Here is a 15936-nt window from a genome sequence, read left to right on the forward strand (position 1 = left end):
AGTTCAGATTTCTTCCTTTGATACTTAACAGCCCTGAAGAAGTTATTTGACTTCCTAGCCTGTGTTTCCTAATTGATAGAATGACAAAATTGGACATGATAGCCTTTAAGGTTCTATCTCAGTATTAAATCTATGATCTTGGGGGCAGCTAGGTGGCGCAGTAGATAGAGCGCCAGCCTTGAATTCAGGAGGACTCGAGTTCAAATCTGCTCTCAGACACTTAACACTTCCTAGCTGTGTGACCCTGGGCAAGTCATTTAACCCCAGCTTCAGAGGGGGAAAAAAAAAAATCTATGATCTTTTATGAGTCTTAGTAGTTATACCAATTTTCCCATATTCTAGATAAAAAAGGTATTCTTTATGCTGTTATTTTATTTTATTTTTTAAAAAATTATTATTATTATTATTATTATTTTTTTTTTTTTTTTTTTTTGCTTTTTATTTAAAAGATATATGCATGGGTAATTTTCAGCATTGACAATTGCAAAGCCTTTTGTTCCAATTTTTCCCCTCCTTCCCCTCCCCCATGGCAGGTTGACCAATACATGTTAAATATGTTAAAGTATAAATTAAATACAATATATGTATACATGTCCACAGTTATTTTGCTGTACAAAAAAAATCAGACTTTGAAATACTGTACAACTAGCCTGTGAAAGAAATCCACAATGCAGGCGGACAAAAATAGAGGGATCGGGAATTCTGTGAAGTGGTTCATAGTCATCTCCCAGAGTTCTATCACTGGGTGTAGCTGGTTCAGTTCATTACTGCTCTATTGGAACTGATTTGGTTCATCTCATTGTTGAAGATGGCCACATCCATCAGAATTGATCATCATATAATATTGTTGTTGAAATATATAATGATCTCCTGGTCCTGCTCGTTTCACTCAGCATCAGTTCATGTATGTCTCTCCAGGCCTTTCTGAAATCATCCTTATGCTGTTATTTTCAATTTTCATTACTAGCTAGTCAAACCGGACAAAAAGAATTTAAGCCCGACTTCCCGAAATTAAGTGAGCTATTGTAGAACAGTTGACAGAACGAACTCTTCTATGTGGCAAAATAGTGAGATGATTTTACAATAGAGGTGAAAAGCCTAATCGAACTTAATGATAGCTGGTTGTCCAAAAAACTTTACAGGCTAAAGGACTACTTAAGATTCCTCCTCTTCTAAAGTTTTAATAAAATCTTAAAATAATAGAAGTCCTTCAAAATGTGTTTATTACTTAAATGAAGTCATCTTATCATTTTACATTTTCATTGTCTCAAATAATAACTGATGGAAAAATTATGTAACTAAGGACATATTTTTAAACAAACTGGAAAAAATTGTATATAATTAATGTTCTTGAGCCAAAAATAGTGGTGTTTAAATGACATTAAATGTCCCATGTATGAAACTGTATGGAATTAATTTTCTATTAAGGTGGTTCCTTTGCTATTAAATGATTGATATTTTTGTATTAAATATATTCAGTTACATAGTTCAGTAAACCATATTAAAAAATGGATTTTCTTAGACTTTTCAGAACTCAAGTAGGTTATTAAAATGAGTAGATGATAACAATATAAAGAACTGAGAGCAAAGAGATTCTAACTATTGCTAGCTGGTCCGTGGAAGCTGACATCTTATACATATTTACTGTATGATACTTTTAAGATAATTTACATATGTTAACTACATTTTGTTGAATCTTTAGATTTCATGATGCTCACGTAAAATATTTTTTGGAAATGAAGTGTTAAATTTGTAACTGCCTGATCACAGTGCTGAAAATAGCATGTTAATCATTATATTCTTGGTATTAGCATTTCTTAAGAATAAGAAAAGAACCTTAACTATTGTTAGAATGATAAGTTTTTTGGAGTTACTTGTCACTGTAAGCAGCCTTTCACCTATGGTTAATGTCATTTCCCTTATTAACTGTGAATTCTACTTGTACTTTTGCTTGTAGGTAAAGAACAATCTTCTTTGGAGATGAGTATGCTGTCAGTACCAACCACGCCACTCTCAGTGTTCACTAAAGAACCAAGCTCATCCAAACACAGTGACCACCATCATCACCATCATCATGAACATAAGAAAAAGAAGAAAAAGCACAAACATAAGCATAAACACAAACATAAGCATGACAGCAAAGAAAAAGAAAAGGAACCTTTTACTTTTTCTAATAGTCCAGCCAGTGGCAGGTCAGTTCGGTCGCCATCCCTGTCGGATTGAAGTCTGTGACAAAAAAAGACTTGTCTGGAGCATGTAGAAGATTGTTCTCTGAAGAATAGTCTCGAAAGGAGGGTGCCTGACCTGAAAATTCAAAATCAAATTCAAAACATTTGATTTGCTTTACTTTTAGTTTTGTAATTGAAGTGTTACTAGGAAAAGGTATTTTCTGGTTCCAAGTAAGCAATTTCACTCCCTTTCTTCCTTTAAAAATATTTTAAGACAACTTCTCTCTCTTTATAAGGGCCCTCATGTGCATAGGCTGCTCCTTATATATCATGCTTTTCATGTGTACTGTCAGAGTCAATTATGTTTTATATTTTTTGATAGATGTTACGAAGCAAAGTCATGTTTTAAACAGAAGTCACTGCCAGATCTGTGGTGAAACCACTGTTTCCAATAGGGTATTGTATAACAGCATTTGGACTTACTGAGAAGACAAAGGTTTTCCCTATAGCTGTTTTTTCCATTGCAGTGTCTTTATGTTAACATCTGAAATTGAGCATCAGAATTTGAGAGAATAAACAATATTTTCTTTCTCCCTTAAGAACCAAATTCTAAGGATGCTGATTTTTATTATGAATACCTACATTTTAAAATTCACAGTTCTGCAATTATGTTGTTGTAATTTTATGAGAAATAATTTAACACATGATGAGCACCTAAATCAAAGATTTTATAATTACAATAAAGTTTGCCTTTTTTTTTTTTTTTTTTGGTAAGGTAGTTTTTTCTTCATTTAAATATAATTATATATGTACATATGTATGTGTGTAAAATATTCTTTGCTAAATATCAGCAGTCTTAAAATAGATAAGTACCTAACACATGCTCTTGTTGATATATATTTCAAACTGTCTTGTGCTTTTTCTATAGTGCAAAATTATCCCTGAGTTAACAGTGGTTTGAAGCTTTTAAAAGGTAAATTTACCTATTAACTGTGTCATCCACTATTTGGCACTTGTGTGAACACATACCACAGTTACTCTCTGTTGTAATGTTTCCATTTTAAAAAAATACTTTTGTGATATAATTTAATATTTTTATTGTTATGGGTTTGCCTTTATTTTCTTTAACTCTTTTACTACTCTGTCTTTTTTTTTTTTTTTTAACATTTCCTGTGTACCTTTTAGTTCAAAGAGCAGTGTTTATTTTTAAATATTTTCTCTCTCTTATTAGAGAAATGAAAAATAAAAACAATTTAAAAATGCTTCTTCACAGTACAGATATTTCAAAGGGGACCCAATAATGTACTTTTTACAATAGAACTTTTAGTTCTATTTAGTTGTGTTTGAAAAATGTTAATAAATGCTTTTTTTATGGACTTTGTGCAGTGAATCTCTATCTCTCTCTCTTTAAACACCACTGCAGCTACTAAAAGAATGAAAAACCTTAGCTCACTGGAGTGCTGGAATTGAAAGGGCAGAGCTTCTAGTATACAGAATCTTAAAAATCTTTACAGTTAAAAGTGTAACTTCAAAGATTATTTTAGTCAATAAACTACTTGGAGTATAAATCCATCTCTGACATCCTTGACATGTAAATCAAAGCCTTGGAAATTGTCAGTATCAGAGAATGCACTGCCTTCCAAGGCAATCTAATGTATTTTTGGACAGCCTTCATCATTTGCAAGTTGTTTATTTTATTGAATGCAAACTTGTGCATTATAACTATCATCCATTTGAATTTCACTCTCATTTCTGGGGTGAAGCATAGCAATTCTAATTCCTCTTCTAGTCAATCAAATATTTGAACACCAGAAATTAACTGCTACCGAGTTATTTTAATATTAGAAAGCCATAAATGACTCTACTCCACCCTGTGCCACAATAAACTCTAGCACAAATTAGAATTAAAACTAATTTTATCAAATATTGGCAGAACAATTTTAACATAAATAAAAGTAGAAATTCTAATAGGATTATGAAAATAGGGAATATATAAACCTCCCAAGTAACTTATATGAAACAAATAGTTTTGCTACCTGAATTAGGAAGAAATAAAGGAGAGGGAAAATAAAAGCTAGTATCTTATGAATAGTAATAAAAATATTGAATAAATATTAGTAGAGACTACGGATTAAAAATACATATTATTGCCAGGCTAGTGTTACACCAGAAATTTAGAAATGTTTGAAGATTAGGACACTTAATACTATTTAATACTAGTGGCCCTAGAGTCACAAAAACCTGAATTCAAATGAAGCCTCATACTAGATGTGTAATCCTGAGGAAGTCACTTACTCCCCAATACAAATCATTAGAACATTATCTACACACATGAATCTATGCATATATACATGTATCATATACATATATCATCAAGATTATAAATATATATCAAGACACGATTCTATGGATATTACTATACAAAACTTTATAGAAATAAAGATGAACCTGAATAAATGGAGAGAGAAAAGTTGTTTTGGTCTAGCCATGCCAAAAATAAGAATAACCAGAATACCTAAATGAATTTGCAGATTAAAAGCAATACTAAAAATTGGCTATCAATATGTTACTTTATGGAACTAGAAAAATAAGAACATGTTATCTGGAGAAACAAAAGACCAAAAATTTCAAGAGAAATATTGGAAAAAATCAGGGAGAATGAGATCTTAGGAGTACCATATATCAACAGTCATCAAAATAATGTGATACTGGTTAAAAAGAAAAATTGATCAGGGAAACAGATTAAGTATACAAGAGCCAGGAGCAAATGAACATAGAATAGTATTAAATCAAAGGATTCTAAATCTGTTAGAAGAACTGCTAGGAAGCAGCAGTCTGGCAGAAACAAAGTCTAGGTTTAGGCTAACATCTTACATCATGTATCACAATAAATTCCAAATGGATACATTTGATCATAGAAGCCTAGAACTTGTATTAATTAAAGCATAGTCAAGTGAACAGCACTAGGAGAACAATTCATGCAATGTATAATATAGGGAAAAAAGATCGGAAGATTTAAGGACTACAATCAAAGATTAATGATCACTCAGATCATGCTTCTCATCTCTTGGCAGAGAGATGATGGACTGAAATTAATTTTCATACATGGCCTTTTGTGATTTATATTATTAAAGGATACTTACTCATTCCAAGGAAGATTTTCTTCACTTAATATGTATTCTATGTGTACTTATAAGTATAGACCTTATTTCTCCCTTTAGAATGTAAGCTCTTTGAGGCTTGGAATGACTTTGTTTTTGTATCCATACAATAACTATATATTTAGTAGATATTTAATAAATGGTGCTGACTGAATGTTAGTTGATTGTCTTGATATTTAATGTTAATCTTAATGAAATATTTTATAATTTAAAGAGAAAAGAAATGTGTAAATTTAAAAATTAATTGAAATATAGTTATGAAGCATTGTTGATTGTATTGATGTTTAATTTTTTTCCAATAAACCATTTAATATAAAAAGCACAGAAAATAAAGTTTTAAAAGCTGGAAAGTAGGATGGTTTCCATGAATAAGATATATATTTTGAGAAGGCATGGATTTACTTGTGCAGTCAGGCAAAGGGAAGTGTAGGAACAGGGAAAGAGGAAAGATGCAAAGGAGAGGTTGAGAGACAGTAACTATGGAACCCATTAGAAGAAAGGGATTATATTCCTCTCTGTGTGCATTTAATTGTTGATCATTTTTTAATACTTCAAATTGTGTGCTTCCTTCTTGGCAATCCCAGAAAATGTATCTTTGCATTTAATATCTTATTTCCCAAAGAGCAAGTGACTCTTTGAACCTAAAGTCTAGTCAGTTGGATTTGTCACTTATTTTGACCCCTATTCACCTCCAGGAGAGAAACTGTTGGAAATTTACTGACCTTAAATTACTTTTGTACAAACTTAAACCAAGATTTTTTTTTAATCCTTTGATGCAATAAGAAAGAATTTCACAATTATAAATTAGACTTTATCTGCCAAAAAATGTTCCTTGATCTGTGGCCGTTGTCAGGCATTAACTGAGCTGTTTTTGTTAGGCTTGGGTTGCCTTAGAACACTTTTAATAACTATTCTTCCCACTTTTGCACTTAATATGGTTAGCTGTGGGCTGTTATCCCCTTTTCAATAGCCACAAGATCTGAAACTGCAATTTAGATATATTGTCATTAGGTGGCAGTATTGTGTCACAGCCACATGAGCTGAACTTGAAGGGTTAACAAAGATCATCTATGAGATAGAAGTTTTAATGACTAAAGATCTAAACAATTAGTTTTTTTGGAGCACATGAGAGCAGATTTCCTATTGGGACATATTAATTTATGATCTAATTCCTTAGATTTTTAGGGGCTCACTTGGTGGGGCACTTATAGAAATAATTATTACACTTTTCATGTCAAAAATGTATCTTACCTCAGTTAAAATGGACAAAAAAAAGTTTGTTGTTTGTGCTTAATTTTTTGAAGAGAACCAATGACATTACAGATAATGTCTTGATTTAACCATTTAATTATCTGAAACGTGGACAAAAATCCAAGGGGTTAATGCAGAGTAATGGAAAGATTCCTGAATTTAGTGGCAGAAGACGATTCAAAGCCAGATCTGCTATACCTGTTTCATTGGGTTAATCACAGTTCCTCTGGATCTCAGTTTCCTTATCTGTAAAATGAATGTGTTAAAGCAGATGAATTCTGAGATTTTTACAGATCTAACTTTATGATGCTATTATCTCTCTTCCGCATCCATAGAAAATACATACAGCTTTTTAACTTAAAGACCTTCAGTGATGGGAAAATCACTGTGTATCCTGAGTCAACCCATTCCATATTCGGGTAGCATCCATTGCTAGGACAGTTTTTCTGAGGTTAAACCTAAATTTGCTTCTTTTCTTCTTCTCTCTATTGCCCCTTTTCTACCCCCAGACCTTTTTAATTAAAACAGCTGAATCTAACACTAACCTGGGTACTTCTTTTAGTACTGAAGTTCTTAATCTTTTTTTTGTTTCATGGACCCTTTGGTCCTCAAAATGCTTAAATGTATAAAATACAAAGGATTACAAAGAAAACCAATTATGCTGGAATACAATTAAAGTTTATAGATACCTGCTTAAGAAGCCCTGTTTTAGAGCAAATTACTTTTTTATTGAATTTTGGGTTCATAGATTTAGAATTGGAAGGGATCTTACAGGTTAACAGTCTAGTCCAACCCCTAACATTTTATAGGTGATTAAACTAGGACTAGGATAGATTCTTATCCACACAAGGTCTCCCACAGAGGATGTAACAGAGCAGTAATTTAAACTCATTTTCTTTAGCTCCAAATCTACTACTGTTAATGCTATATCACTCTTCCTCCCACCATGACTTCTAGATTGGATGCAAAATGCTCTGTTTGGCATTCAAAGCCCTGTATAACTTAGCTCCCTCTTATCTATCCAGTCTTCTTATATATTCTTTCCTACCATGTACTCTTAGATCCAGTGATACTGATCTCCTGACCATTCTACCAACAAGATATCCATTTCTCAGCTTGAGGCAATTTTTCTTTCTCAGCTCTTCCCATTGACTTCCCTGATTTTCTCTAAATTCCAAATTAAACCCCACCTTCTACTGGAAGCCTTTCCCAATCTTTCTTAATTCCATTGCCTTCTCTTTGTTAATTATTTCCTGCTTAACCCCCATATAGCTTGCTTTTTATTTATTTGTTTGCTTGTTGTCTCCCTCATTAGACTGAAAACTCCTTGATGACAAAGATTATCTTATTCCTTTTTTATTTTATTTTATTTTATTTTATATTCCTAGTGGTTGGTACAGTGCCTGATACATAGAAGCTGCTTAATGAATGTTTATTGGTTGATTGAAAAGGATTCCCAGCAATACATTTTCACTTCTCAGTGACATTTACAATATTTCTGGGATTCTCAAAAGCCAAATGTGACTTAACAGTGCTTCAAGTATAAGAGGACTCTTCATGGCACTAATGTTCTGCCCTATATGACTTATGAAGAATGGAGATAAAGTTGTATGTTTCAGGTCAGTTGAGGATAGATATCAGAGGTATTGGTTAAAAAAGTAAGCAAACAAGTACAAAAGAGCAATGGCAGAGGGTGGATGGTATCCAGAACAAAAGGTCAGAAATCCACTCTACCCAAATGGCTGAGGATCAACTTCAGATCCAGAGCAAAAGACATCTCTAGACAATTTGAGTTGTCTTAGAAAAAAAATAAGCTTGTTTCTTTGATGTAGAGCCAGAAGTAGTTGATAATTTCCATAGAGTTGGATTAGCAGTTCAGCTGAGAGGGGCAGTAGTGAAGCCATTCCCTATAGTAGTATTACAATATTACTAATAATAGGAATAGTAATAACAATAATGATAGATGTCATTTATATTGTGGATTGAGGTTTGCCAGGAAATTTTTGTGAGTTATTTCAACTGAAAGTCTCTAGTGAGGTCAATGAGAGCAGTTGATGGAGAGGGAAGAAGGGTTGTGTAAATGAGGACTGGCTTAAAGTTTATATGCTTTATACAACGTTGAGTGCATCAAATTCCTTTCACATTCCTTGATTAGGTGGATTCTCTGGAATCTTGAAAAAAAAGTATATTACCTGTGCCTCAGGATGCCTAGCTGGAAGCTATATTTTTTCCTTAACTGATACAACATCCTTCCACTCTACCCATGTCACAGATCTATAGATATCCAAGAGACTCCTCAGATCTTGCTGTGTCAAACCAAAATTTCAGGTCGTACCAAAATGGTATGTCTTCTTAACTTTTTTTTCATTTCATAGCCAGAAGTAGTCACCAAGGATTCAATGTTTTTGACTAGAACCAGCAACGGCTAGTCCAAACATAATCCCTAGGATGGTGCCCCTTAATAAAAAAAGGATTGACTATGAAATAAAATGCTTACTTCCATTCTTTTTTATTATCAATGTTTTGTATTTTCATATGTCTTTGTATATATATATATATGTATGTATATATATATATATATATATATATTTGTGATACATATGTATGTATATTTTTGAAAAGCTAAAGCCATCAATAGATCATAATTCTAGTCCAGGAATCAACCTGAGGTCTGTGAATTTGTAGGTTTTTTTTTAAATTATAGCTACATTTCAATATAATTGGTTTCCTTTGCAATTCCATGTATTTTATTCCATGAACTGAAAAACATGGCTCTGAGAAGGGATCCAGAAGTTTTCCTAGACTGCCAAAGGGTCTGTGACACAAAAAAGATGCTGCTCCAGTGCCTCTTTCTTCTGTACACTCCCACTCTTCCCAGAGGCCCTGTGCAGGAAACTTGGCCTGTTTTATAGAAAACATGCTACCTTAGGGTCTGAGGGAAGGAAAGGGCTACAGGAAATCATATAATCAAATAGAAGCATCTCATCTCTGCAGAAATCTTCAGGGAGGAAATATTATATATAGTAGGGGAAATTTACAGAATCCAGCTGATATGGTAGAAAAAAAGGTCAGGTAAAGTAGAAGAGTCTCAAGATCCCACTCTATGTGGAATGATATCAGATTTTAAATAATTAATATGGAGTGAGGAAATTAGTGCATTAGTGAGCCTGATCTCACATAGCCTAGAATGGGTTTAGGGAAGGCAAGTCACCATGACGAGGCAGAGGAAGGCAGTGCCTATATCCTGAATCAGAAATCTGAGAATCTGGGTTTGACCAGAGGCAAATCCTTCAACCTCTTTGAAATTCATTTTCCTTAGTTGTAAAATGAGATGAATAAACAGAGCCTAGAGTTAGTGGGACCTACGTTAGTATGACCTCTACTAGCTGTGTGATCCTGGGTAAGTCACTTAACCCTGTTTGCCTCAGTTTCCTCAGCTGTAAAATAAGCTGGAGAAGGAAATGGTGAACCACTCCAGTTTCTCTGCCAAGAACATCCCCAAAAGGGGTCATAAAGAGTTGGACACAATTGAAACAACTAAGCAATAACAATAGTACCTAAGTAAGGTTATTGTGAGGACTAAAAAAATTTTATAAAGCATCAACTGCTCTGTAAATGTGATCTAATTCTGTCACAGGTGTCCAAATTTACTTGGGTGTTTCAGTAGGTCAATGAGGAAGCATACATGGATCAAAACCCCTGTGAATTAAACAGATTTAACACTCCAAAAGTATCAAAGAAGTGAAGGTCTTTCAAAGAGGTACCAGATACCTGATGATATAGTCAGGTATATTTCTCCACTTTTTGAGAATCATGTTCTTCATGTTCTTCAACGATCTATTATGAATCTCTGGAATTCTATCTTTGTGCACAAAATTTAAAGATTTGAGACTGGTGTAGCAAATCCAAGTTACTACCATAGGAGGGCTCCTGGGAGTATATTAATCTATTACCCAGGCAGTCCACTAATGGAACAGAAACTGTAATACTTTTGTCTTTGTATCATCAGAGCAAATAGAAGGTGATTAATAAGTGCTTTTGAATTGTTTGAACAATCACTTCTCTATCCATCACTGGTCTAGCAGGCCTTAAAATCATCATAATCGTCATCTTTGTCATCACCATTAAAATAGATTAGGTAAGGAAATAGTAGAAACTGTACAACATATCTCTGGGCAACAAAAATTTAGCTGCTGCTGAATACCTAGAAAGATATAACTGGGTGGCTAGAATTAAGCAGCAGAAATTTCCTATCTTTCATAGATTGACAGACTATGAACACAAGGTTGAAATATGAACCATAAGGGCAAAACTTAATGGGTGCATATGGTTCATGTGAATATGTCTTTTTAGCATATGTAGCAGGGTATCATCCCATGGAGCTTGCATGGGATGAATCTATATCCAAGCTTCTTGGTGAAATATATTGGCTATTGCTAAAGCACTCCTAAGTGACTTCTGGTTAGTCCCTTTGTCCTTTGGGAGTGTGTGAAAGAGAAATTGTGTCAAAGAGCCTCAGTGAATTAGTTGGGAAGGCTTCTAGACTCTTTCAAATTGGTCTCGCTACTGGAATACAATCAACACTAGGTATCTTTTAGACTTCTAGCTGGGGGAATTGAGGGTCTTCTCTCCATATCTCTTCTCAAGTAACAGTAGCTGTAACAGCTATGTGAACATGGTGCTGAAATATGCGTTTATGTGTGTAAATGTGACATAGGCTCTCTGGTCATTGGCTCCAACTTCTGCTTTGTGTTTCTTTTTCAGATTCACAAGTGACCAGAGATTCTGAGATGGCTGTTTCTAGATTTGGCAGCTACCTTGTAAACTTCTGGGGACAGCTTCTTAGAGGTGATGAACACCACCCATGGGAGGATTCTGTAGCTGAGGGCTAACATGAACAATATCCTGGCTTGTTGGGAATCAAGTCAAGACAAGGAAATAAGCATTAAGTGATCATTGAAGATGTAATCTTGTGAATTATGTGAGCAATGAAGGTTAGAGGAGAAAATGAAATTTTTATATAGATATCCCATAATATGTTTGTTTTTAAAATATTTATTTATGCACATTTGTTGATCTTTTTCATTTTCAACACTTCTTTTATGTTGAAAGAAATAAATATCTTATTCTTTATATTTATTACTCTATAGCATGAGTCTATTTCTAAAAAGTACCCTATTGATGCTTTTTTTTGGAGACCTTAAATTCAAGCCATACCTAAACTTTTTTTTTTTTTTAAGAAAATTTAATCAGTAGTTTGGGATAGAGGAGGGTAACAGGAAAAAAGTCCCAAACCCCTCTCTTTTTAGACATCAGGTTCCCTAAGACTGCCTCTGGACTCCATGCAACTCTAGACCTGGGATATTTCTAGTGAGAGAATGTATCCTCCCAACCCTTATCCACATACTGCAGATAGAACATAAAATGCTATTCTGTTGTTTCTTTTGGAAAATTCTAATCTTTTAAAATTAGGTACACTCTTCTAGAATTGTATTGAAGTTTTAAGTCCTATCACAGCAAGCCTCAGGGTTACCTGTGCAAGCAACTCTCCTTTGTTTTAGATTTTTGATTTATTTGTTTAATAAATAAATGCTAGTAATTATAATGATTTATTGATTTTGTAATCATTAGGCTTGAGACAAATTGTGAAGATCTTAAATATCTAACAGAGAATATCACACTTTATCCTAAAGTCAATGAAAAACCTCCAAAACTTGTTGAGTTGAGAAATAATATGTTCAGAATTATTCTTCAGAAATATAAATTTGGTGAAAGTAGAGGGAAGAAACTAGAGGCAGGGAGACTAATTAAGAAACTATTGCAATGAACTGATGCTGAGTGAAATGAGTAGGACCAGGAGATCACTGTATACTTCAATAACAATACTATATGATGATCAATTCTGATGGACAATATTTAGAACATTTTCCTTCTCTCCCAGTCAAACAAAAAGTGAGGGGATTAAAGAGGAAAAAAAAACAATAAATAGGAAGAGGAAGAAATCAGTTTTTAAAAGTTTATAGGTTTTTAAATGCATTATTTTGGGTAGTACACATTTTATGAACTGGTAAAAATTTGCCATAAGCCAACCTTTGGGAGACCTTTAGATTCTTCTTTTTATTTTACATTTGAAGAAATAGATCCAGAAGGATGAAGTGACTTTATAGTATCATAGATTTGGACCTGAAGGGGACTTTAGATATTATCTGATCTGACTCTCTCTTTTCCTGGAGGAGGTACCAACCAGCTCAACAACTAGTTAGGGGAAGAGTTGAAAGCTCCTTTCTCATTTTATGATTAGAGACTCTGTGCCACAGAGCTGCTTTGTTTGTATTTTATCATATTTCTTTAAACACAAAGAAGATGTTTTTGAAGGCAGTAGAGGAATCTGCATGTGGGTGACTTCAGTGGGCATAAAGGGATGATTTGTGGCCTGAGGAAGGATATTTGCATGATCACTATATGGCTCTCTATTGTGTATTGTTGGTCTGGAAATTCAGGTGGTCTATCATATATATATATATATATATATATATATATATATATATATATACACACACACATATATATATGATATATGTATATATATATACATATATATATATATTTAGGTTATACATGTACATTCATTTTTTTACATATTTCCATATGAGTCATATTGGGAAAGAAAAACAAGAACAAAAAGTGAAAATCACACAAAAAAAAGAAGAAATGAAAATAGTATACTTTGATCTGCACTCAGTTTCCATAGTTCTTTCTCTGGGTACAGAAGGCATTTTCTATCTAAAGTTTATTGGAATTGCCTTGGATCATTGAATGGCTAAGAAGAGCCAATTTTATCCTAGTTGATGATCAAACAATCTTCTTGTTGCTGTGTACAAAGTTTTCCTAATTCTACTCACTTCACTTAGTATCAGTTCATGTAAATCTCTCCAGGCTTTTCCAAAATCAACTTGTTCATCATTTCTTATTGAACAATAATATTCCATTACTTTCATATATCAAGTAGTCTATCTTGAGGATGCTGAGATATAATGAAAAGAGATCTGGCTTTGGAACTATTAAGATCTGGCTTCAAATCCTACCTCTGCTAAATATTAGCTATATGACCCTGGAAAGTATTGAAACCTCTTAGTGCTCTCCACCAAAGCATCTTAAACTGTGGGATGTAACTCCATGTGGGGTCATGTAACTGAATGTGGAAGACACTGTTATGCTTTATTATTAGTAAATGTTTGATTGTTCTACCTATTTTATATATCTATATGCCCAGGACCATGTAAAAATTTCTCAGGCAACAAACCACAAACCAAGGCTGGGACAGCTAGGTAGTATAGTGGATAGAAGCCTAGCTAGGAGTCAGGAAGATTCATCTTCCTGAGTTCAAATTCAGCCTCAGACACTTACTAAACTGGGTAACTCTGATCAAGTCACTTAACCCTGATTGCCTCAGTTTCCTCATATGTAAAATGAACTAGAGAAGTAAATGGCAAACCAATTCAGTATCTTTGCAAAGAAAACCCTAATTGGGGTCATGAAGAATCAAATAAGACTTAAATGATTTAATAATATACCAGGTACTGTGCGAAGCACTACATATAGATTATAGATATGTATGATCTCATTTGATCCTCACAACCTTGGCAGGAAGATGCTACTATTAACCTCATTTTATAGTTGAGAAAATTGAGGCAGACTCCAGTGGTTTATCTCAAGTCACAAAACTAGTAAGCATCTGAGGACAAATTTGAACTCAGGGTTTTGACTCATTCTACATGCCTTACTGCCTCTGGTTAACAAGTGTCAAGCTGTTTTAGTAGAGGAAGTTTCCTTTTATGAGAGTTCCCCAAGAGTCTCTATGCTGGTTTACTTTTTGGCTTTGATGCTTTTAGGGAGATTTTAAAAGAAGTTCCCCTTTCCTCGGGCTATCTCTGCTGTTTTATCTTGTTAATGTGTTTTGGCAGAGACCTGGGCTAGTTCAATGTTTGTGTCTCTAACCTGCCTCGGGAAAGCACCAATTACGGTGAATTAACTTAGTCTGTCAGAAGGTAACAATTTTCAGCCGTCTTAAATCCAGAACAGATTTGAACTAATGACCTAGACTTGAAAAGCTACCCAGGCTCTAGTTGAATAGATAATCCATTTTGCAAATGAGCTTTTAAGTAACAGCTTCCATTTGTGTTTGGGCACTAGAGCAGGTATCATTAGCCTTTGCTAGAGTTAGGGTTTCATGAATATCTTCAACTGATTATTGTAGCACAGTGTGCTTCTAATTAAGTGAAATCATGTGTTTTCATGCTGTGAGATCATTGTCAATGCAATATATATTACAATGTATATTTTTGTATTTAGTTATTATGAATGTATTGAGTTTCTATTGAATACAGTTTCACAGGTTGCTAAAGTTGTCCTTGGGAAATTACTTGGTGTTCTTAAGCACTAGAAGCATCTTCCTGATATAAGGGCATGTCATTAAAAAACAACAACAACAACAACAAAGCAGTACTTTTGGTGATGCTGTATGACTGAGTTCAGGGCTTGATCAATCAACAAATAATCGGTAATTTATTAATGTCTGAAGGATAGAGAGTTGATTGGGTGATCAGGAGGAAGGGGAACCCTGATCCTTTAATTGAGATGAATACAGAATATCAGGAACAGGAAGGAGAAACAATAAAGTTTTAGGGGTTTAACTAAGTACAGGGCAGTGTCTAAAATGTTATCCTTATGAGATGTGACATTCTTCAGTTAAGCTTGATGGAATTAAAAGGAAGGGAATCATTGCCTGGACGATATAGACACCAATTCTGACATATGTGAACTCTAGGAGTCAAGAAGACAACTTCATGGGGCATCTAGATGGCATAGTGGATAGAGCACTGCCTCTAAAATCAGAAAGACCTGAATTCAAATGCTACTTTAGATATTTAACACTTACTAGGTGTGTGACTCTGAACAAGTCACTTAACCCCAATTGCCTCAGGGGAAAAAAAAAGACAGCCTCTCATGGAAAAAGAATTAGTTCTTTTCTGGGAAGGGGGAGATCAGCCATGGAATGGTGTAGCAGAATTGTTCAGATTTTCTATGGGTTTTCCTGACAAAGATACTTTATCATTTCCTTCTTTTCCAAATAAGGAACTGAAGCAAATTGTGGGTAAGTGACTTGTCCAGGGTCACACATCTAGTAAGTCTTAAAATTCAGATCTTTATGACTCTTAAGGTCACATACTCTATTTATTGCACCCTCTACCTAGGAGAATTATTCATTCACTATAAGACTCTGCACTCAAGGGTAGTAAGTATGAGGAAGGATACCCCCAAGAAAAGAAAGAACATCCAGATCCTCCAGAACAAGA

The 15936-nt window shown here is 34.0% G+C and overlaps 1 protein-coding gene across 5 annotated transcripts in view; it reads left to right on the top strand.

The window, feature by feature from the left end:
• TAF2 (TATA-box binding protein associated factor 2) overlaps positions 1-3544 on the top strand; it is a 72553-nt gene extending 69009 nt beyond the window's left edge. For 3 of the 5 annotated variants that reach the window (XM_074266548.1, XM_074266544.1, XM_074266546.1), the window contains one exon: positions 1958-3544. In XM_074266548.1, the coding sequence (XP_074122649.1) occupies positions 1958-2223 (266 nt within the window). In that variant the 3' untranslated portion in view covers positions 2224-3544. The remainder of the gene's footprint in view (positions 1-1957) is intronic. The other 2 variants (XM_074266545.1, XM_074266547.1) reach the window with 1 other exon arrangement.
• Positions 3545-15936: the final 12392 nt, after the last annotated feature.

The sequence above is a fragment of the Sminthopsis crassicaudata genome, chromosome 1 (genome assembly GCF_048593235.1).
Source record: "Sminthopsis crassicaudata isolate SCR6 chromosome 1, ASM4859323v1, whole genome shotgun sequence".
NCBI lineage: Eukaryota > Metazoa > Chordata > Mammalia > Dasyuromorphia > Dasyuridae > Sminthopsis > Sminthopsis crassicaudata.